Raw genomic sequence first — 23,419 nt, 5'->3', positions numbered from 1 at the left:
TGTGGAAATGAAGAATATGAGCTGGCCAACTGTTGCATTTTAGTAAGAAAATGCACTCAAAACTGAAGGTAAATGTGCTATTTACATATATTCAAAAACTGCTATTTAAAAAATATTCTAGCAACCAGAATTTTAAAATTCTGCATTAATAAATTTGAAAGCCTACGAATGAATGCAATTCATAATTCTAAAGCCCTAAGGATAAAATGATACATCTGTTCCATGGGAGAAATTTATAAATTTTGCATTTTGAGGCATTATATTTGCAAAATTCATTTCTGAAAATAAGTACTTTATCCAAGCATGTCAGAGGTTGACTGCTCAAGTAAAAGATCAGATTGAAAAATCAAACCTTTTCTGTTTCCTGATTATTCATGAGCCCATTATAAATTTTAAGTTTCTTCAATTTATTTTATGCACAAGCATAAATATCTTAAATACATATAAAACCAGCCCTTCAGAATTTCAAAATGTTTTAAAAAAATGCAATGTCACCAAACTTTAGAGAGGTGCCTGATCATACACATTTAAATGACATGTTCAAAGTATTTAAACAGATACTGGACCAAAATTTCATGACATTTTTTTAAAAATGTGACCAATTAGATTAAATACCATGCAAAAATGTACACATATACGAGTCTGTACCACCTTTTTTATTCTCCACTGAGGCGGAGTGATAGAGCAGATAACATGAATCTTATCTACCGAAACTTGTACAGATCATTGTAAAACATGCCAATTTTAATATTCCATTAGACAGAGTAACTGCAGCTTTTAGAGAGAATCCTTGTGTCAAATCAGCAAGTATGCCATCTAGCACTTGCTTTTTAAGTATGATTTAGGTTTGTACCTAACATGCACAGAGATAAAACAACCCTTTTCATGTTCTATTTACAAAAATGACATAGAACTAGGTCCTTTTGAACTTTTAGTTCAGGTAAGAGATCATAAATTACAATGGAGACCTTCAGGACACTGTTAGGTTCATATTTTAGTATGCATTTTGGTACAACCATTCTAATACATCACAAAAGGTTAAGTAATTATGCAAAAGAAAAAAGAAAACACCCATGCTTATTGTGGACTCTAGAGAAGCAGATTTTAATGCTTCAAAAAGAACCTTCATTGATGCATCCTAAATTTTTCTGGCTCTAAAATCCAATTACAATATTGAAACTGTTGTGTTAAATGAGCAACAGGGAAGTAAGGGATACACACAAACGTGAAGAATTAAAAAAAAAAATAGAAGGAAAATTACTTAGACAAACAGCTTGGCAATAACTGGTTTTATTTAATTTATTTAATTAATAGAAATATGAAATATACATTCAAAACATATGCATATCATCAGTGTGGGCAAAGGAGCAACTCTAATAACCCTTCCCAAGAATAAGTTAAATGCTTAAGTAAGAATATACACCTGTGTATTGTCCAGAATTTCATGTCTCGAAATATAGCAATGAAAACCAGTACTGGACTGTCAAGAAATAAAATTATTTTGCTCACTTACAGTACCATTGTTTGCTATTGTTTCTGACTAATCAAGCTAAGTGAAGCTTAGTTGCTCTAAACCTCATTCTTACATTTCTCATTAGTCACATATGAATAAATCAATGCACAATCTGGTTAACAAATACAGAAAAACATTAAGTTCAACTCCTTTCTGAAGCTCTAACCCAGGGGCAAAGACACAGTAACTGTGTTCAGTTAGGAGGCTGTGTACATCCCTGACTCATCTATCCAAAGCAAGGAACTAGCTGGGCACAAACCCTGTGCCCTGAGAGAACAGCAATTTACCATTTTTTGTGATTTCAATTAATTCACTGAGCGGCCAAACTTCCATAGGAAATGGGCTGCAACAAAAAAATCCAGGAAATTGTTAGCAGTGAGGGTGAACTGCAAATCAACACCTGGACAGATGATGAGGGGATTTCTTCCTTTGTTCTCAAAAAAGGTCTTTTCCATTGTGAAAGGTGTGAACTGTTACCAGAGCACAAGGCAATGTAACTCATCCATTGCTTCAGTCCTCCTGGAGATGGAGACACTTCTAACAGGTCTTTTTACAAATTCCTGCTCTTTACAAACTCCTACTATAAATAAAACACTCTTGAGAAGAGTTTTTGAGAAAAAGCACACCTCCCAGCCTCTACAGCATTTTAACTGAGATCCGTATAAGAAACCCGAGAGAATTAGATTTTTAAAATAGTTAAATAAAAATATTTCAATAAATTAATTCAATTTTGTAGTAACATATGTCAATTATAAAATTTTGTTAATACAAAATAGGAAAAGTAAATTTAGACCTTCTAAGAAAAACAGTGCGCATGACTGGTTCATGAAAGAGAGTATTTTGCAATAATATGGTAGAGTTCATGTACTTATTTGAAATTGAGATAAATGTTTACAGAATAATAGAATCAAAAAATTTTGAAGAAAACAAATGCAACTCAGTGTGCAATAGTAAGTACCAATAACTGTTTTAAACTGAGTTCTGCTAGGATGGGAAAACAGCTGGTTAGAGAAGAGAAATAATAAAAAATTTTAAAAAATGAAAAATAATGAAAAATAATGTTGCATAATTTGAAATAATAATGTGAAAAATAATGTTGCATTATGGAGCTGTGAGGCAAATGCAGCATTGCAGAGACAAAAAAAAAAGTAAGATTTGTAAGCTTTCTAGAAAACTCATGGCTACAGTTGAAATTTCAGCTAGAGTAGTGAGGGAACACAATTTTGATTTTTTTTTTTTTTGGATTGAGGCTGAAAAAACATCACATGAGTACATTTGATTGGTTATTCTATTTTAGTAAGTGCCAGTCAATTCACAAACTAATGCCATGGACAATAGTTAATTTGGCAAATACAAAGAAACCATATGTAGTTTTCCAAGTTTAACAATAAACAATTCCAAAACGCAGACATTTTATGCTCTGTCATATACACATGCTTCAAGTTTAAAATAAAGAACTTACAGCTTATGGAACAGAAAATTGTTCTGATTGATGCAAAAGAAGCAACTCTGAATTTGCCTGTCTGTAAAGTATCAATCATAGTATAAAATTGTTGTGGTATTTGAAGAAGGGAGGCATAAACCCAAATGAGAACAGTATTTTAAAAAACTAAACAAAACAAACAAACAAACAAAAAAAAAAAACCACACACAAAAAAAAAAACCACTAAAGAAAAGCGGCCCAGACAAGGGCCTTACTTGTTTCCTGATACAGGCTGTATTGGAAGTCAACTTTGTACTTGAGCCATACACAAACATGCTTTTTAATACTAGAAAAGAAGATATAAGTTTATTAAGTGTTTAAAGTACTGGTTCAAAAGAACACAGATTTACTGCAGAAAAAAACAATCATAAAGCTTCCTCTTTTATATATAACTACAAATGCCCTCAACCGTGTATTTCTGCATTCAAAATAGATACAGGATCCTGAAGAGGATCCTGTATCTATTTATAAATAATATAATATAAATAATGTAAATAATATAATATTTACACAGCATATAATATTTACATAGGGTATGCTTTCTTCAGGGAAAAAAGGAGAAAAATGTTTGCGATGGGGTGATGATACAACACTTCAACCAGATTTTATACTTCCAAGTATTCTAGACACCAAATAAGCCAATTTCTAGTAAAATTCTGGTAAACTAAAATTTGAGTCACATTGTTCCACAGTAGTTTACAATATTTTGTCACCTGCCTATCAAAAGTCATATTTTCTCACTTTGAAATAGTACTGCTCTCCATCAACTTGAAAAACGATGCTTTTTCTAGTTTTAAAGTACCGAACTTCTAGTTTCTCATCAACAGCATTTTTATATTTTAGGTTATTCCCATCCTTGTCTCAACATCTTCTACCCAACCCACGGAGACTGAGTTTCTTCCTGTTACAGTGCTGCTAGACAGTGCAAGCAAAACACAGTGCAGATTCGTTGTTACTAGCACACTGTCAAGCACTTCTTATTAGATAAAGGACTAGTGCAGTAACAAGACAATCCTATTCCCATCTGAGGTGAAGTAAACAGAATTTGCTTTTATACAGATCCTTTCATATTCAAAATATCCCAATATGCTTTACAATAATGAGATAGATACACTGTCATCTCTGTAGTCTGAAATGCAGAGGGCAAGGCTTTGTCTTGCAAACCGGAATAAAAGGAGGTCATGGGTCCTTTGAAGTTTCCTTACATCATCTAGACTGAAAGACAGGATGGAACGGAGAACGTAACTGAGACAAAATAGAAAGGGAGGAGGGCAGGTGACCGTTGTGAAATGTGTGAGACATCTCTTTCATCATATTTCAGGAGCACTGATCCAAAAGCAAAAAATTAAGCAGCAAGGAAAGATTTTTTTTAAGACTGGCAGCAGGTACAATGCTAATCCTGTTTTTTCTTTGAAGGCTCTTCTTGGGCAGGAAGGGATGGAGGGAGCTAGGAAACCTGACGAGATGAATTCCACTTTCATGACAGCACGTCAGGGACCTATATGCATGGAGAGATTCAGTTCATGTGAATGTAATGTAGTAGGCTGCACTACCCGCCCACTCAACATAAGTACTTATCCAATAATGAGGGAAAATATCCTGGCAAACTAGAGTTTTAAGGGAACTTAGATAAAAACCTTCTAAGGAAAACAGAAAGGGGTGAGGAAAGTACAAACAGATCAGACAGTTCCCCACTGTCTGATCTGTTTGTACATCTTAAAGAAAGGGTCTATCACCCACCTGGCACTGGCTGGCAGAAGCTTCTCCAATGAGAATGGACTGGCCAAGGAAAGCTCAACAATCTGCAGCCTGTGTTTATTGCCAAGCTGTGTTTCCAAATGAATTAATAAGAAGTGGTAGCCTGATTAAACTACATCCTCTGCATTTTGCCTTTCTTCTGTACAGCCAAGCAACAGCTATGTGGAACAGAACCGCAGTGGTTAAACTCTCCCAAACACTTCATCCATCACTGCTTTGATTAGAGCCTCAAACTGCGAGGCAGCAAGAGCTGCCCAATAATCCACCTTTATTGCTTACTTGGTCACAAAGGATTGCAGAGTCTTTGGGAAGAACCATCCCTTAAAGGAAAAAGTTTGTACCTCTTCTCCACATCCCACCTAAATTATATGAAAGCTATGTTCATCTAGCACCTTACAAGAAAGAGGATGGTTTTAGACACTCCACCTCTGCAAAGCTTTATGCAAGCCACATAGTCTTTGCCCCTTTTCTGTTGGAGGCTTCCCTTCCCTCAGCATTGAGCAGTTACGCCTTCAGCTGTGTCCACTGTTCAATTTCCCCCACTGCCTCTCTTCTTGTCCTAACACTTGCATACTTTAGCCTTGGCCATGGAGTATTGACTAAGAAGGAACAATAGGCCCTTTTCAATCCTTCAGAGTGAGCTTTGAGCAAGGCTCTGCTCAGGGACCCAATCAATATTTATTGCAGTTTCAAGCTACCATTTCATGGCTCCTTCCAGGCAGAACACACTAGCTGGGAACCCCTAGACCTGGTATTATTTGCACAAGGTGAAATTAAAGAGATAAACAGATCAATCAAAAGTATTTTTTCTTGGAAATACTCATGGTCACAGAACAAAAAGAAAAAAAGGAAAAGGGAAGGGGGCAAGAAAGATAAAAAGACACCCTACGACACAACAACTTTTGTTTGAAGAGTAATCATCCACTTATAATTGGGAAAGTAGTTCTTCCCCTAAAGCTGATTAGCAAAGTTTGAAAATCACACATGAGGTAGCTACTACCATAGCAGTAGCATATCCAGTAGGATAGCAAATCTATTTAAAGTGATGCAAGTAAATGAAGTTTGCAAAGAAAGCCCACCTCAGTAGCTATCTAAAGCACTCAATTCTCTTTGCAACACCTAGGTCATGGCATGACATCAAACCACAGCATGACCACAGATTATAGCAATGCACCCTTTTCCACAGATACAAGATCTTGAAGTTCAAAAATCATATGTAAGAAACACACTTTCAGCTTATCAGGTGAATAAAGACAGAAGAAAAAGGTAAAGAACTGTCTTTTATCACATCAAAGACCAATGTTACATGGATCCTTCGTAAGTAATGATAGTACAACGAAATGTTTTTAAATAAAATTTTTTTTCTAAAATTTCAGGATTATTTTTCTTTTTGTGTTGCATTCACACTTCAGTAGAAGTATTCACCTGATTCTAGAAGCTTGCAGAAAAAAGCCAACAAAATCAAAAGACATGCCATTCCCTAAATTGCAACCTCAGAAAACCGAGGTTGCAATTTAGAGAATCTCCCCTCCTTCTTCATTAGTTTATCCTCTTAACAATCCACAAAGTAGAAAAAAAAAATCTCCTCTCAAAAATTGTATTTCTGACAGTAAAATACAACTGGACTAACAATCATAATTTACCTGTTCAAAGCTACCTGAAAGGCAGCTATATGATTTTTTTGTTTAGAGTAGTTGGAGTCCTGCCTCAACATGCTCTCCCATGTTAGATTCCACTGAAAGTTTTGAGTCAAAGAAACTGACAAGCTACTGTTAAAGCAGGAAAAATTACAGCTTTAGCTTCAGATGTGTCAGGATCTTTGAAAAAAACAAACATTTTATGTCAGCCCTGTTGATAAAGGGCATCAAGAGCAGAACAGATGCATCTTTCTACCATGCATGTTCAATCTTCTGATGCATGAAGTTTTGATTGCTCAAGCTGCTTCATTGGAGAATGTTGCATTATCATCATGGCATTTGTTTGATTTAAAAAACTTGCTAACGTCAGATGGAATTTCCAATTCCACACCTCTCACTTTAAGGAAATGCAGGAAAGCTTATAAGCATGGAAGTATAAAACCACAGTAAAACTAAAGGAAATCACAAAAACACCTACAACAGATGTAAGACTCCTGAGTAAATAAGAAATTTTTGTTTATGAAACAGAGTTCAAAATAATAAAGTTATGAGGCTTCCAAGTCTCAAATAAGTAAGGCACTTATATACACTATGTTTAAACATCTCTTACCCATCTTTTTAATTATCTTCTACTAACCTCATATGCAGGGTGAAAATTTGAATCAATATAAGGATAAATAAATTTTGCAAAATAAATACACAGCCATGCTCAAAATTGTAGCTTTTATGAGGAGTAAACACTCAGTAAACAACAACCAAAATAAAAAGTAAAATTAGTGGGCTTTGCAAAAGTGGTAAATGAAAATACAGGTAAAAAGTTTTAGAGACCTTAATCAAGTTCTGTTGTTCAAAACATCTTAGGATTACTAGTAATGTTTTGAAATTTAGAGAGGAATAAAAGAGAGTGAGGCATAGTGAAGTACTGTCAACTTAACAGTGGATACTTACTTCATTCCCTTCTACTACTGCAGTTTATAAAATAAAGGAACATTCAGTAAACTCAAGGGGAATTTCATGCAAATATAGCACAGCGTCTGGCCAGAGTACGTTACCACACCATTTGAGATAGTTTCTCAACTTCATGCAAGTAGTATTTGTGTAAACAATGTTCTTTCCTCTGATACATTATTTAAACAAAAGCATTACTGCACTGATGCCAACTACGGTAACTAGGAGCACAGGAAATGTTCGTCCTAAAGCCTATGAAATTATCTTGAGAAATTAGTATTTCTCTTCTTTCTCAAAGATGGGAGTGTTTCTCAGACGAAAACCAGTAACAAACCTACCCCTAACAGGAATCAAGTACCAGTACTAATGTCTAGAACATTTGGCTGAAAACCACAGAACCTATTCACCTGGGTATATCACGTACTTTTGGGACATAAGATACTACCAGGGCTCATCTCGTCTCAGACATATCCATTACATGGTAGAAAGCAGACAATATTTTGTCATAAGCAGAGGACTAAATCTGAAGGAAAACTGTTAATTCAGGAAGACTGGGTTAAATCAATCTGATACTTAGCCCAATCTAAAAATTAAGTCTTGTATGCATCCACTATCCTGGCATTATGAAGTAATTAAGCATGCAAACAGAAAGAAAAAGCAATCATTCCTCTGTCATCCATTAAAAAAAACAAGTACAGAAATCCTAATTGGGCGCTGCAATGATCTGATTCACTCAGAGAAGTTACAAAGGCAAAATTGCTTTCATCAGTAACAATACATTACCTCCAAACTCCATACCTAAAATAAAGTGCTTAGGAAAGTCTTCCAAATGCTGTGTTCTGAGGAAGGCCATTATATGAGCACTAAATCAAGACAGCTAGTATGGAAAATGGAAAACGGAGATTTCTTTTTACAGTAAGCTATAAAATGCAGTTCAATCAGACACAGGAGAAAGTAATAATAAAGTAATGCTGTAAATCACTAGAAGAAAGTTGTTGTTTTTTTTTTTTTAAAGCTAACTATCGTGCTTTGAAGTAGAAGCTCTGAATATGGAGATTCTCCTAAAAAGTGTTCTTTGCAAGTAAGTTTTATATAATTGAGATACAGAGAAAGGGAATTTGAATACAGTGAATAGCCATGATATAATGAGATGCAAGTATGTTCTACCTCTGTAATTAATTTTCCTTCTTCACCCACACTGTCACTTGTTATGATAATGTGAATCTTAACCTTAATGAGAAATTTCATACCACCTTGATTAAAGATACTGCAAATAACAACATTCTTTTTATTTTGGTTTTATTTCAACAAAGAATCTCTTTTATGCTCTCAAAACTCCCAACCCTTCCGCTAATGAAGTTTCCATCTACAACAGAGATTTTTAGAGACTGATTTATATGTCACGTATTTAAGTGAGGATTATGATAGTATGTGTAATACAAAATGATCATGCTCTGCAGCAATTGGGTTTTTTTTAAAGGTAGTTTGTCTGAAGACTTTTTAAGATGCAAGTTCCTCAATAAAATTGTGTATGCATTCCTTTAAAACATTTGTAAATTAACACAAAAAGTTATTAAACATTCACACCACACTTCTGAGATGTAATTTAAAAATCAACACATAAAATTTTCCAAGATTTCCAAAAACTTTGCAGGCAACACCCTACAAATACATACACCTAGTATTAAATTGGGCCAAGAGTCTTAAAACAGGATCTACCATCTCAAGAGACATCAAAATGCAATCAAATTTCATACATGAATGATGGATACAGTTTAACAACCTGTAAAATTCCAAAAACTAGAATTGGAATTTTTTACAATACTATACTTTACTGAAAACAAGTTTATTTCATCAATATGTATCTTCTCAAATTTAACAAGGGCCCTATTTCCTTCAAGATGTATCTTCATCTCATGCTGTGTCTCACAGCTACTAGAGAAGAGCAAGTCCATTGGAAACCAAGAAAAAAGTAATACTCGATACTCCATGAAATGAAAATGCCTAAGAATAATTGCCTTCTCAGCAATCCCAAATCATAGGGACATACACACAACAGGAATAACCGCTCATCATTTTGGCAAACCGGTAAAAAATTACATGGTTTATACATTAAAGATTTCATATTTACAAGAAGCAGCATTCTCCAGAGAGCTCTCTTATTCTAAGAAGGCTATTACTCAAATTTCTAGAAAACAGAGACTTCTTTCCTGAATACAGAGGTTTAGTTATTTCAGTGAGGAAATCATGCCATCTTATTTGTGCATTCACAAGATACACTCATTTTTTTTAAGGAGTAGTGCATATACTGCTTTAGAAAACACAAAACACAAATATCCCAGTGGCGTACTACTATATCTGATTTATTTTACCTTCATGATCTTAAATTAATTTTTTTGTCACATACCAAACCATTTTACATTATATAGGGCATTCAACACCTCAAAGTTTCATTAATGGCTACCTGCTAATCACATGTAGTAAGCCAATTCTCACTTTTGAAATGGCTATCAGCAAAACTCCATTCAACCAGGTTTGCTTTTACCCTCTTCCATTCACAAAGTTCCAACTCTGCAAAAACTGTTCAAAAAGTCTATAACTTATGTGAACCCAACCAGATAAAGACCCACAGGGTTCTGCAGTCCCATGCTGCTGTGCTTCCTCACTAGATTCAATTCACACAGATTGCACAACCTCACAAACATTGACAAGCCTAAGTACTGAACCTCATATTCAGGAGAACTACACCATAAAATCATCAATACAGGATCTAAATCAACTCCCGTCCAAAGCAGTTCAAGAATCTTTTTGTGTTAATAGGTTGAACATGAATACCTACAAAAATTATGCAAAAAAAATCCAACAATAGTTAGTGTTTAAAAAAAAAATTAAAAATCACATCTGGCAGTGCCTGTCAAAGCATACAGTGCAAAAAAACCAGACTTCAATTCCTCATTACTACCCATCAGCTCCCTCTGACTTCTACTTTTAAAAGTGAGGGTATGTATTTAAATAAATTTACTTAATTATAGGGGACCATTTTTTGGAAGGTATTTAAGAAACTACGTGTGCAAAATAGCTGAAATAAAATCTAGGACAGTTAGGCACCAAGCAGTCTTTAAAATCCCATATGGCTGCTATCTGCAACTCTTGGTACCTAAATATATTCAAAATTCTGGTTTTGAGGATACATTCTTTTTAAATCAGTGGCCTAAAAAAATGCTTAAGTAAATGCTCATTTTTAAATCTTAAAAAAATTAATTAGTAAATATTAGTGTGAAGACACAACTTCAATCTTTCAGTGTCTTTAAGCACACATTTCAGTCAAGTCAGTACTGCAGTACACCAAAATCTTACCCTGATTTCACTTAAGATAACCCACAGACCATGAGCTGGAAACAGAAAAAAACATGAACATGCAAACTAGCTGCTTTCATTAAGTTTTTTTCTACTCCAGTTTACTGTGCAAAGCAAAAGCATACAAAAGATGATTCCCACCCATTTAATAAATGCAGACAAATACTGGCCTTGATTGCAGCAATTTTATTGGAAAGCTCAGTTCACCAGAAACTGTGAAAGACAGAACAAGAGAAAGGCAAATGTGGCTCAAAAGCAAAAGGGAAAAGTGCATGCAACTTGAGCATAAGTGAAGGGCCAAACATAACCCTAGAATTAAAATCTCTGGAATAAAGAATAATAATCTTTAAATATGTAAAGATGACTTCAAGTCGTCTTTACATATTTAGTAAATATGACTTCACTAGCACTGAATTTCCCCAACTGGGCTTTGTGTATACATGCATATAGATATATATAAAATTTAAAATTTTGTATATATATAATTATTAGGCACACACTTCCCATGTTCTTTGCCCCCAAAAGCAGAGCTGACAATGGTGACAGCAGAGTGTGTAATTAGTTTTTATTGTTCCCCTGACAGCCATAGCTCTGCAAGGACCCCTTGCCTTTTCCATTGTAAATGTTATGGAAAAATACACTAATGACAGGCATTTAATTATGGGCACAGCGACCATGATGGGAGCTGTGCCAGAAGTGATTGGCAGCTTTGGAAACCAGATATTCACAGCAATGGTTCTTATTCTATCACACCTTGTAATCCAGATTAGCAAAGATAGAAGTTTTTTAAAACATCTTTTCTAAGGCTTGGGTTGTTGTCTAGAGATATTATTATTACCACAAACAAACAGACACTAACAGAAAAAAATCAACATCTTTAATTTTTTTGTTAATAGTATGAGGGTTTTTGAAAGAGGTCTATGCACTGAAAATGCCATCAACCTAAAAGAATTCCTCACTGACTCCAGCACATATTTAACTTTTTAAAATATAGCTAGAAACAGAGATGCTGTGCCCCCTTAACATATTTAAACATTCAGTATTTAAAATAAACTGTTACATGTTCAGCCGCAGTTGCTGGGGTGCTTTTTCACCTGATTAATTAGCAATTGGGAGACACGCTTTTTGGCAGCTTTTGTATCCCTATTATTTATTTTGGTTTGGCACAAAACCTCCCTTTTGGGAGCACCAGTATTTGTAATGTACCCCACTTAGTGATGGATCACTAATTTTTAATAAACTAAGTCCCAAGAAAACTGCAAAATTATGTAAAAGTGTATTGGGGCAATAACGGTAAACAAATAATAAATAAATAAATAAATGGGCCAGGGGTAAGAGCTGTTGTCATACATAAAATATTAGGTCTTTTCCAGACTATACAAGGAAAGCCTATCCAAGAGATCACACGTAATCTTAAAACATTGGTCTGAATTGGCTTTTAACTGCTTGATCCAAATCTCTGCCTTTACCTTTAAAAAGCAACTAGCTAACGTGGATGCACAATTTCCTTGAAGAATGCTATATCTGAATGTCCCTTCACGGTTTCTCATCCCTCCCCCACGACCAGATGAATGAAATTACTCTGTGAAGCAGATTTCTATGAAGAATGACCACACAATTCTGGACCAAACGGTTCTAAGTCTATGTGGCAGTCACAAATCCCTGGCTAAGCTGAACAAAGCAACATTATTCCAAAGTGGTAAGTTTGGGAATATAAAAGTGAAGCTGTCTGGCTCTAAAGTGGTAACTTACAAATAGCTGCAGAATCACAGTTGGCTGTCCATCCCCCATCCAGCTGGCTCTCATATCAGTGACTTCAAAAATGCAGTTTGCCATTATGGTGGCTTAAGGCACTTTGTGTGCCAGTGCAATGACCATGCTGTGTGTGCGTGTCAGAAGGTCAATACTTTCAAATTCCAGAGTCTCTCTTTATTTCCTTCTTTTCTGGAAACAATAGGAAAGAGAGCAGGATTGATAGCTCCTACTTTGTTAACTTCTGCTCACCAAATGCCCTGCTTGTATGAATACATAACTATTTTCTGAAAAATCTGATTAGACATCAAATAAAGTGGGAGGGGTTGCAGGGGGGAGAACCACAACCATCAAACAAAAACCCAATGCAGCTGTTTTTCCTGCTCATTAGCAGCATTAATTGGTAAATTTTCTTGCAACAACTTTTAACAATTGCAGGAGACCAAACATCTTTAAAGCTGCTAGAAGTCCTTACCCAATGCTGATGAATTGGCATTGAAGACTGACAACTCTGCTACAAAGATTACCATTCAAATTAGCAGTAAGTAAAATAACATACTTGCTTTTTTTGTCTCCTCACAAAAAACCCTATATTTTACCTATACAGCATTACAAATCCAACAAAATATTAGACATTAAGAGATTTGGGGGATTTTTTTGTTTAGTTTTGATTAAGAAGAGTTAGAATGTATTCAGTTCCAGTTTCCAAGACACAGGCTAAGAAAAGATACATAAATTTATTTACAAAATTGAAACAAATTAAAAGTAAAAATTAAAACAAAAAGTCCCATGTACGGTAATAGCATTATAACAACAATATTTATATATTTCTTAGCAAGTCACTGTCTGACAAGATAATATGATTTGAATGTCTGTAAAGAGAAGGAAGTTCTCCTGAATTGTAACACAAGTATGAAAAATACTATTTGACATCCACAAAACCAAAAAAGGTAGTGCTTCATTGCTATCCACCAGGGAACAGCTGCAGTGCTCAACTGCTACTGATGAACAACTCTCACCATATGAACATGCCTGCTACGGCCAATATCCACCCCCAAGCAAGAAAAACTAAGTAATTTCAGGGAGGAAGTGTTATATTATTTTAATGAATAAAGAAGGTCAATGCTCCATAGCAAATATTAATTATGGCACAAAATACATTCTGTCAAAACATGCATCCTTTTAAATGTCATGAGTCCAAATTTTATCTTTCAGAATGAAGAAAATATGTTTTAGCAGAGGGTGATCAGCATCAAAGTTAATGTATCTAATACTCTTTTTTTTCTTTTGCTTCACCCAATGATTCATAAACAAATAATTTCTTCTCTACACACTGCACCATTTCAAACACTATAAACAAAACCTAAAGATGGTGCCTATCAAATAAGAAGGCTCTTCAAAAGCTCGAAGAAAACAAACAAAAAATAAAGTTACTCAGTGATAAAAGTAAAATAAGATTTTTTACTGCAGATGCTACTGTTGAACAGTTTAATATGCTGATCTAATGATGGGAAAAAAATGAACATGAAAAATAACTTACAGGTTTTGTTAGTCTAAGGTAGTTTTTCCAAGCAATATGTCATCATGGATAGGAAAATTCTTCCACGAGACTATAATGCAAGTGACCATAAGAATTGTAATTTTCAAGTAAAAATTGCAGAACCTGAAGAATTGCTTTAATTGGTATTAGCAACTCAAGTAGATCTTGCTAATTAACAGGATGTTTGAGTAGCTTCTTGTTAGTTGATTTTTCTTTTGACAGTATTTTCACTGGTCATGCGTTTAAAGAGAAAAAGGCCATAAAGCTCTTTGCATACCAGTTAACAGGATACGGACACCAGAATACATCTCTACATTTTGCAGCGGTCTAAAATAAATTCATTCCCTTCATAAAGCTACGATCTAGCAATGTATTTCCATCAACCTGTCAATAGCAGAAGGAATGTTTCCCCAGATTAAATATATATACATATATATATATATATATATATATATATATAGGGATGTATTTTTCTTTTACTGTATTTTTCTGGCATACTATGGTGGAGAAATACAATCTCAATCCTCGCAGAACAGTGGGGGTTTTCTCATACATGTATTTTCACATACTTCATTTTAAGTCAAATTATTTTCTAAAATATATGGGAATAGGAATTTGTGCTTTTGTAACATAAAAAGGTAGGCTCAGTTTCTTAAAAAAGAGGATTTCAGATATCTATACATATTTGCATATTGTAAAATAACACACACAATTTTAAATGAGCTCAACCATAATCTAGCTTGGAGAGACTACAATGAAAAGGGAGAATGCAAAAATGCAAGGAAGACTCCTAATGCGTGAATGATTCTATTCTTTCATTCAGCTGTGCTGAAGTACCTCACAGTATGGCTTACCCATAACAACTGTAATACCATCAAATGCAATTGCAATAACTTATCTGTTTACTTCAAACCAAATGTTTTCATTTCATTATGTTGGTGTGCTGCTGACTGACTAAATTTTAAGCACGAGTGCAACAAAAACTTAAACAAAACTTTATTCTCAGAAGTTAATTAGACCATTCAGAAACACTGGAATGTTATATTAATCATGAGACTCAAGATACTTTTTTTAAAACAATGCTCAGAACTGCATAGCAGAGCAAAGAATATTTATTTGAAGAAAATCGCAAATCTAAAATACTTCCAATTGCATTGAAAAAAAAAAAAAATTGAAAAACAGTAACCCAAAGCAATGGAGGCATATTTTAAAGGCATGGACAAACTACTGTCTACTCATTTCACCAGGAAAGGTTGTGTCCTTGTTAGCATCTTCTCTCAGCTGTTCCCAATGACCAACCTTCTTTACATGTTTTCTTGGTAGTCTAGTATTTCAACAATGCTGCAGTCCTCCACCCAGCAAAAGACTGGTGTTGGAAGTTGTCACAAGACACACAAAAAGGCTAGGAGAGGTCTCAAAGCACACTCATGTAATTCTTCTCTGTTTCATTTTACATTGCTGTGCCCGAGTGCTAGCTTATCTACCTGCCCACCTACTGACCCAGGAACTACCAGCGTGTGAAGAAACAGCCAACTGGGAAGATGGCCAAGAACTAAAACACAAGAATCTACAAATAATTCTCTTATTACTGCTTTGAACTTTAACACAAAATGCCTTAGCTGGAAAATTAGACCTGGAAATTTGATGGAAATTCCATTCATTTTCTAAACACTAAAGAGTTCAATTTTAGAAAATAATTTTCAGATTTTTTTCCTTCACACAATATTCATAATACAATGTACACCACATCGTCACCTAATGACACACTTCAATGCATACATACACACATATGTAAGTATATACATACAAACACTGAAATATATATATTCTCATTACATATGCCATATACATTACATATGCCTGTCCATATGAATGTAATGATCCTGACTCTTGAAGGACTAATTGCATTCATTCATCTTTTCAGCCCAGCATGAAGCTGGTAGATTGCTGAGATCATAGCAACAGGGGAGAGAAAGAAAGGCTCATCTTTATCTGTCCCTCTCAAAAAGCATACAGGGCTAGAAGAAAGAATGCAATGAGGTGTCCTGACTACATGCACTCAAAAAAGATTTCATAAGAAGCATTGAATGAAGATCAGGTACCACTTAACAAGGTGCCTTCCATACGAGGGTGGAGGCCGGTGAAACTATTGTTCTTTGAGCAGTTTTTCCATAGAAGGTTTCAAACTGTTTCAAACACCCACTTTTAAAATAAGCACTAACGTTCTTTTGGAGACACAAGGTGTTAATGAAACTATTAAAAGCAGAGAAAGTAGGTGTAAAGAATTGACAGCTCTACTACTGATCTTTTAATTACAAGGAACCAGTCAGAGATTTCTTCAGCTATCTGAGCAAGCTGCTGGATAAAATGCTGTCAAAATGCAAGCTATGCTATTTCAAAATAGGTTTATATATATGTATAATATATTTACAAGGATGTATACCCCAAGTACTTAGGCTCCTATGCTTCCTTTGACATATGAAACTTATACATAATATCAACATTAAACCCTTTGACGTTACCCTTCTTTATCCATAACTTCCTAGTTTTCTTAACACATGTAACTGCTTTCTTCCTACTCCAGCCATTTCTGCATGGCTTCTCTCAACTCTGTACATAGGCAGAACTGTATCTATATAGAAAACAACAAAAAAAGGCAAACCGAGCAAAAAACCAGCCACATGACCTCAGCACATACAACTAACGTGTTATGGTGAAATCCACAAACACATAACAGATGGCAAAACACTCAGACCCCATCCAGCCCATGAGTGTGCTCCAAGAAGCGCCAGGTGTGCATGAGCTGCCACATCCAGAGCTTCTCAAAACTAAATCTGTGAATTTGGCTGGCCCAGGGAGGCACTTAAGCACACATCTATCCACCCACACAACTGCAGCAGAACTTAGGTGTGTAAGGGTTGAGTTCAAAGAAGTAAGATGCTTTTCTGAATTAGTTCCTAAATACTCAGCTACAAAATCCACATAGGCTGAGAAATCTAGGTTGTGAAATTCTGGCCTATGCATAGAATTTTCAGAAGTATCCACTCATTTTTCCCCAAATATGTATTTAAATAAAAGGCCTCTAGCTACACTGACCAAATTGTGGTATCCTGTTTAATTATGTTTAATCACAAGCTGAAATTTAAATTACTTGTAAATACCTAAATTTTCTATTTACCATCTGATTTCCTGATTTTATCCACATACATACACAAAGAGAAAATATATCAGCATCCTGTGTCTTTATAACAATTATTCTATGGATTTGGTGTACCATTTTCTTATATAAAATGCACCAAATCCAGTAATACACCTAATAAAAAATATTTGCTTTTGTGAGACTAGAAGCTATGGCCTCTATGTATGACCAGAAACTAGACTTGCAATTCAAGTATTTTTAACCACCCTGAAACCAACCAACAATCTATGAAGCTACATATCCTGACACTGAAACAACTTACATGGAAATACCGAATAGAAACCACAATCTTAAAGCATAATCCTGGCAAGCAGAAAAATGTAGCAACAATTAAAACAAGTAGTTCAGCTTGAACCGTGACAAGATTAAAAACAGTAGCAGGCATGACGCAGGTAGACCGCTTCAAAATTTGGCCCTGGTATACTATATTCAGTCTGAATTCTAATTAAAAAGGTCACTACCAATCAAGATTAAATTAATATGCTCCATTCCAAAACTGAGCATTATATTCAGAATAATATTCCCTGATGATAATACTCTGCAGTCCCATATAAGAAAACATATATGCAAAGGGTGCTGAATGACTAATGCACTTTAAGGTGACAGAATTTGTGTTCACATAAGTCTAAGCCTACATAAATAAACAAATAAAAGAAATCACATTTTTGAGCTTACTTGAGGATTCATTTCCAATCAAAAAAAAAAAAAAGAAAAAAAAGGACTAAAAAAAGTTATTTGATTTACACTTCAAAATTTTAATACCTGAGCATATTTTCACCTGGAATTGGACTACAGCATTTATAAAAGGTGTATGCTGATAATTAAATATGAAAGAAAAGTAAAGCATGGCCTTTGACTCTGTAAAAATAAAACACTTTGTTACTCGTACATGCTGACAATAATGACCATACACTTTCTAATTGTTCTAGCAGAACTTTGACAACTAACCAAGCAATGTAATATCAATTTTTCTAATAGACTCCCCTGATTTTTTATTTACCAAGCATTGCTCATACCAGGAGTATTTATGAACTGGGTCACTCAACAATTTGCTAATGTGTCTTTCAATGAGAAAAAAATCTTAACATATTTCAGCAAGTTGCTGGAGTCTAATAAAAATTAAATCATCAAATCTGAAGGAAGGACAATCATTATCAAATTCTTCAAAGTTTAAATGAAATCTTAATTTAGAGTTCCTTTATCATTATAAAGATGATCAATATTTCAATTTTTAAAGGAATTAATTAGTTCAATGGCAGTTTGTTAATTCTGAATAAATACAATAAAGAAGTAAGCTAAATGACAACGGTACTATTTGTGTTTATAGAATGACAGTACATTTTGTCCTCTAATTTCAAATAGTTATCACCAAGTAAGCATCTCTATTTATTCTCCATGCATTCATCTCCTGAGTGTGCCTCTAGATGAAGATAAATCCTGCAATGTTATTCCTGCAACATTGTTAAATGCTCTAAAAATTTTGATATCCAAAGACAATTTTGCCTTCAGCTCAGGTTTTGATGAAACAAATTGAAAAGAGAAGTGCTTTCTATTCTTTGGGTCTCTCCCACCTACCATTCAGGTGTTTGGCTGTTTTTCTGTAACGCTCATGTTACTTAGAAAGCACACACAAACTGGCATGCTGTATAAAACAAAGGAGAGTTGCATATGCACCCTGGTCTTTCTCATATTTTAAACTCACAAATAAACATGACATGTCCAAATAGATACATCCATTGTGACAGAGCAGTATTTTAAGACAAGAAATGTTTGGTTTTAAAACAGAAGGTTTAGAAGCATCTTAAAATTAACTCTTCCTCTACTGTTTGGAAGAATAACAAAACTAAGTTTTCTTTGCAGTGTGCTGATGTTGGTGTTGGATTAATAAGAGTAGTATAGAATTAATATATGATTTCATTTTCTTGAATCCTTGTAAATATAATTCAGTGTAATGCCCATTGACTTGGTAAGCATTGTTTGTACCTTGAACTGTCTTTACACGTGTACAGTTATGATCATCACACATAAGACAACAGAAGTGAAATATCTTGAATCTAAATATTAATATCTAATCTAATATTTTTGAAGTATTTTAACTGTTACACTAGCAGTGTATGCATTTAGTCACACCTATTTCTTTCAATGATCCTCCTTTCGCCCAATGGGATTTAAGACTATAACTTCATTTGTTTTTCTAGCAGTTACATTTCATTTTGCATAACAACAGAAATAAAAATTCTGATTTTCAGAGGCAAGCAAATTTTGCAGACATATGTTCTTGGATGGGTGATGTGAGGCGCAACTTTTCATCTTATTTACTCTGAGCAGTTTTTTTCAAGCAACACATGTAGAAAGAGGAAAATTTAGAGAGAGGCATTTCAAATCACAGATGCTCATCATATCCAAACATGCTTGTTTCTGCTTCAAGCTTTTGGGCCAATTATTTATTGCTGAGGTGTTGAGATCAGGAGCACAGTAATAAAGTGCTGGACAGACTAGCTAACCCTGGGCACATGAAAATTCTACTCGTTAACTTCTGCATCACCTGTTTCAAACCTACTCTAGAATACCGAGCAGTGGAGTTTTCTGCAGGCAACAGAGATCTATAAAAAAACATGACCTGTGACAAAAATCAATGTGCTAATCTCAAGCCAAACAGCAGTATCAGAAGCATAAAAAAGAGATAACGTAAGATAAAACGTCCCCAAATTTACTTAGACTAGCCTGACAGGTTTAAAAAAAAAAAAAAAAAAAAACAAAAAACAAACAAACAAACAAAAAAAGTAAGCCTGCCACGGGCACCTTTACAAGGCAAAAATATTTAACACCCAGACGACTTTTTACCTAAACATATGGATACCATTTGGAGGAAGACTGAAATTTTCTGATGCTAAACATGAGGGAAAACTCCCCATGAGGGAGTTTTCATGAGGGAAAAAAAATACAATTAAATGAAACCTCCCTTTCCCGAGCTAAACTGCACTCAGAGCCCGGTGCTACGAACCCTCCGGCGCCAGGAGAGGGGGGCGACTGCGCCAGCATCACTCGGCCCCGAATGCGGGGACCCCGATAACGCGCCGTCCTGTGTCCGGCGGCACCGGCAGACCCCGGCCCGGGACGGCGTACCTACCTCTCTTCCTCACCTCCAGCCCGCCCGGGAGAGCCCCCGCCGGAGGGCAGCGCAGGGCAAAGGCGCCCCTGACAACCACCTCAGCCGGGGTGCCGCGGAAGTCTCGCCGAGGGCGCAGAGCCCTGCCGGGGCCAGCTCCCTGCTACCGCTGGCCACCACGCCCGCCAAAGGAACCCTTCGGGCCACCGCCGGGGGACCGCCACCTGTGCCCCTCATCACTCCCGAGCTCCCGGAGCAGGGTTGGAAGCAGACAGGGCTGCCCCGCGGCGAGGGGCGCCCATGTCCCTCGCCGGGAGCGCATCCATCCGGCTCCTGCGGGCCGGCGGCGGCCGATCCCGGGGAAGCCTTGGAGGGAAGGGATAGAGGACAGGAGAAAATCACCCCAGCCACCCGCCCGCACCATCGCTGGCTGCAGCCCTGAACCTCCGTAAAAGAAAAGTTTTCGTCTCTTTCTTGCAGCCGGTCTCCCGACATAAGTCTCCGGCGCCGGAGCGCCGCTGTGCGCCCGCCCGCCGATCCCCTGCCCGGTGCGCGCCCGCGGCCGCCCCGCGTACCTGGGGTTGGAGCTGTTCCAGTACACGGCGTAGCGGTCGGCCACCGCCTTGGCGCCGGGCTCCTGCCCGCGCACGCACACCCACAGCGCCGCGGCCGCCAGCAGCAGCATCTCCACGTGCGACATCGCGCCCGGCCGGCGGCGCGGCGAGGCGGGATGCGGGAAAAATATAGAAAAGGGAAAGAAAGGGGAAAGGAAAAAAAAAAAAGGGAACGGGGAAGAAGGCAGGCGGAACCGAGCAGGGGCTCGGGAGTTCTGGGGTGAATGAATAAAAAGCGAAGCGCGGAGGCGGTGGGCTCCGCGGCGTGCCGCGCCGCAACGAGCGGAGGGCGCCTAGCGCCGCAGACGAGCAGCCGGCGGGGAGGGCGATCCGCGGCCCCTCAGGAAGTCTCACCCTGGCAGGGGGTAGTGGGGGCCGAGACGGGTGGCGGCAGCAAGCGGCGAGCGGTTCTCATTCACCGGGAGTTCCGCAGGGAGCCCACGGCACGACTACACCGGCCCGCCGACGCGGCGGGCGGGCGAGAGCAGCGTTTCCTCCGCCCCCTGCGAGCGGCCCCAGCGGCGCTGAGGGCCGGAGTGAGCGGGGATGGAAGGAGCGAACGAGCGGGAGACGAGGGAGAAAAGCGGGGAGGAGGAGATCTTTCCCCTGGAAGCCCACGGGGGGTCCGGGCAATATATTAAAGGCCGCCGGCTGGTAGCGGGAGGAGAAGTACCCGCAAATGTCAAAGCACAAAGTTTGTGTCTTCCTTTCTGGCCCTCCGCTCGCCGCAAATGAGCAACAAACAAAAAACAGGAGAAAAAAAAAGGGGGGGGGGAGGGGAAGAGGGGGGAAGAAGCAAAAGCCCTGAGGAGTTTGCTCGCTGCGCTGATGGAGTTGAGAAGCCTGTTCTGCAGCACGGAGTGTCTTGAAGGAGACTTTGTGGAGTGCTTTTCTTGTCCTTCCTGTTCCTGGGCGGTGGATGCACCAAGGACTGAGCAACAGCAAAGGCAAAAAAAAAAAAAAAAAAAAAAAAAAAAAAAAAAAAAAAAAAAGGCGGGGGGCAGGAAAAAACGGCCAATCCAAGAAATGTAGCGGTGTGGAAACCAAGAAGATGAAAGTTAAAAAAAAAATTGTTTTATGAGAGGGCGTGGAGAAAAGCAAAATCTCGGAGAAGTGCAAAATCAAGCCTGCAAACTCCTCTGATGATGCTGGTCTTGGCTGGCCTCTCCTGCTCGGGAAACGAACGGAGTGATACGGCGAGGGGCGGAAATCTCCTAATTCAGCCTCCCGGAGCCTCTCTGAGATAAAGCAGCGTCCAGTCCCGTGAACATCAACTTCTGCGGAAGGATAAAACAGTTTGAAGGGTCAGAGAGGAGGTGAGAGTAAAAGAATCCACCCCTCAGATGACTACATAGGGAGATCGAAAAACCAACCACCCCAGATCTTCTCGGTCTTTCCCAACAGCTGTTCCCCTTTTCCCTCTGAAGCAGCAGCAAGAGCAGCAAGGAAAAATATACCACGCCAGCAGGCAAATAAATAAACTTGAATGCAGCGGCAGGCAGGGAGGGATCGTAAAGAGCGACGAGGATTGGAGGGGCAAAAGTCAGTTTTGAAAAAAAAAAATGCTTTATGGGAGGAAAAAAATCTTTAAACAGTCACGCCCCCTTTTGCAATGACCGGTCCCTTCACTGCGTGAAAATCCGACATCAGCAACCTGGAAAAGCTAGGAGCCTGGCGTGCTGAGCTGTCTCTGTGCATGCGTGTGTGCGACAGGCAGCCGCAGAGATGTATACGCGGTATAGCGAGGTACGCACGCACACGCATACACACACACACACAGAGACACACACAGACACACACGCAGAGCACGCATACATACATGCACACGCGAAGGTCCGATCTGGCGCCGGTGTGCGTGAGGGATGAAGACGAGGAGGAGGTGCAGGCAGCCAGCTCGAAACACGGGCGCTGCTGCTTGATCATGTGGGATTTTTGCATGCAGTTTACTTTGGAAAGGGGGGAATTTGCCGCCGCAGCCAGTCAGGACATAGCCTGCTGTTTGCTTACAGATTCCTTTTTTTTTTTTTTTTCTTTCTTTTTTTTTTTTTTTTCTCTTTTTTTTTTTTTTTTTTTTCCTTTCCCTACACCTCGACCTGATTGGCTTGCAACACGAGAAGGGAGGAGAAGGGAGGCGTCGTTCCGGGCTTCTCCTCCTCCGTGCCAAAAAAATACCCAACCCCACCTTCTGGAAACCTGACTAATTGAATTACTAAGAATTCGGAGTGGTTCCTGTGCAGCCTTACTGCTAAAGGTAACCATTTCATTGCCGGATGCTGCGACAGGTATTGCGCGGGACCCGCGTGTGGACGAGTTTCCGCCTGCCACGAAAAACAGTGTGCCGAGAAATTCCGTCGAAACAGCAGACTCCTTCCCCGCGTTCCTCCGCGCCGGGGCTGGGCACCCACACCCCGGGCGACGCGCGGCAGCGCCGGCCCCGCGCAGCGCGGCACAGCGGGACCCGGCGGGGCGCGGGCCGATCTTCCGCAGCCGCAGAGGGGGCTCCGCTCCA

At 38.1% G+C, this 23,419-nt stretch overlaps 1 protein-coding gene across 1 annotated transcript in view; it reads right to left on the bottom strand.

Annotated features, from left to right (window-relative positions):
* Nucleotides 1–21,012, bottom strand: part of EFNA5 (ephrin A5) — a 207,236-nt gene extending 186,224 nt beyond the window's left edge. The window contains exon 1 of the mRNA XM_050986511.1: nt 20,872–21,012. Coding sequence (XP_050842468.1) covers nt 20,872–20,996 — 125 coding nt within the window. The 5' untranslated portion in view covers nt 20,997–21,012. The remainder of the gene's footprint in view (nt 1–20,871) is intronic.
* Nucleotides 21,013–23,419: the final 2,407 nt, after the last annotated feature.

Source organism: Serinus canaria, chromosome Z (assembly GCF_022539315.1).
Source record: "Serinus canaria isolate serCan28SL12 chromosome Z, serCan2020, whole genome shotgun sequence".
NCBI lineage: Eukaryota > Metazoa > Chordata > Aves > Passeriformes > Fringillidae > Serinus > Serinus canaria.
This window is presented reverse-complemented; position numbering and strand designations above follow the sequence as displayed.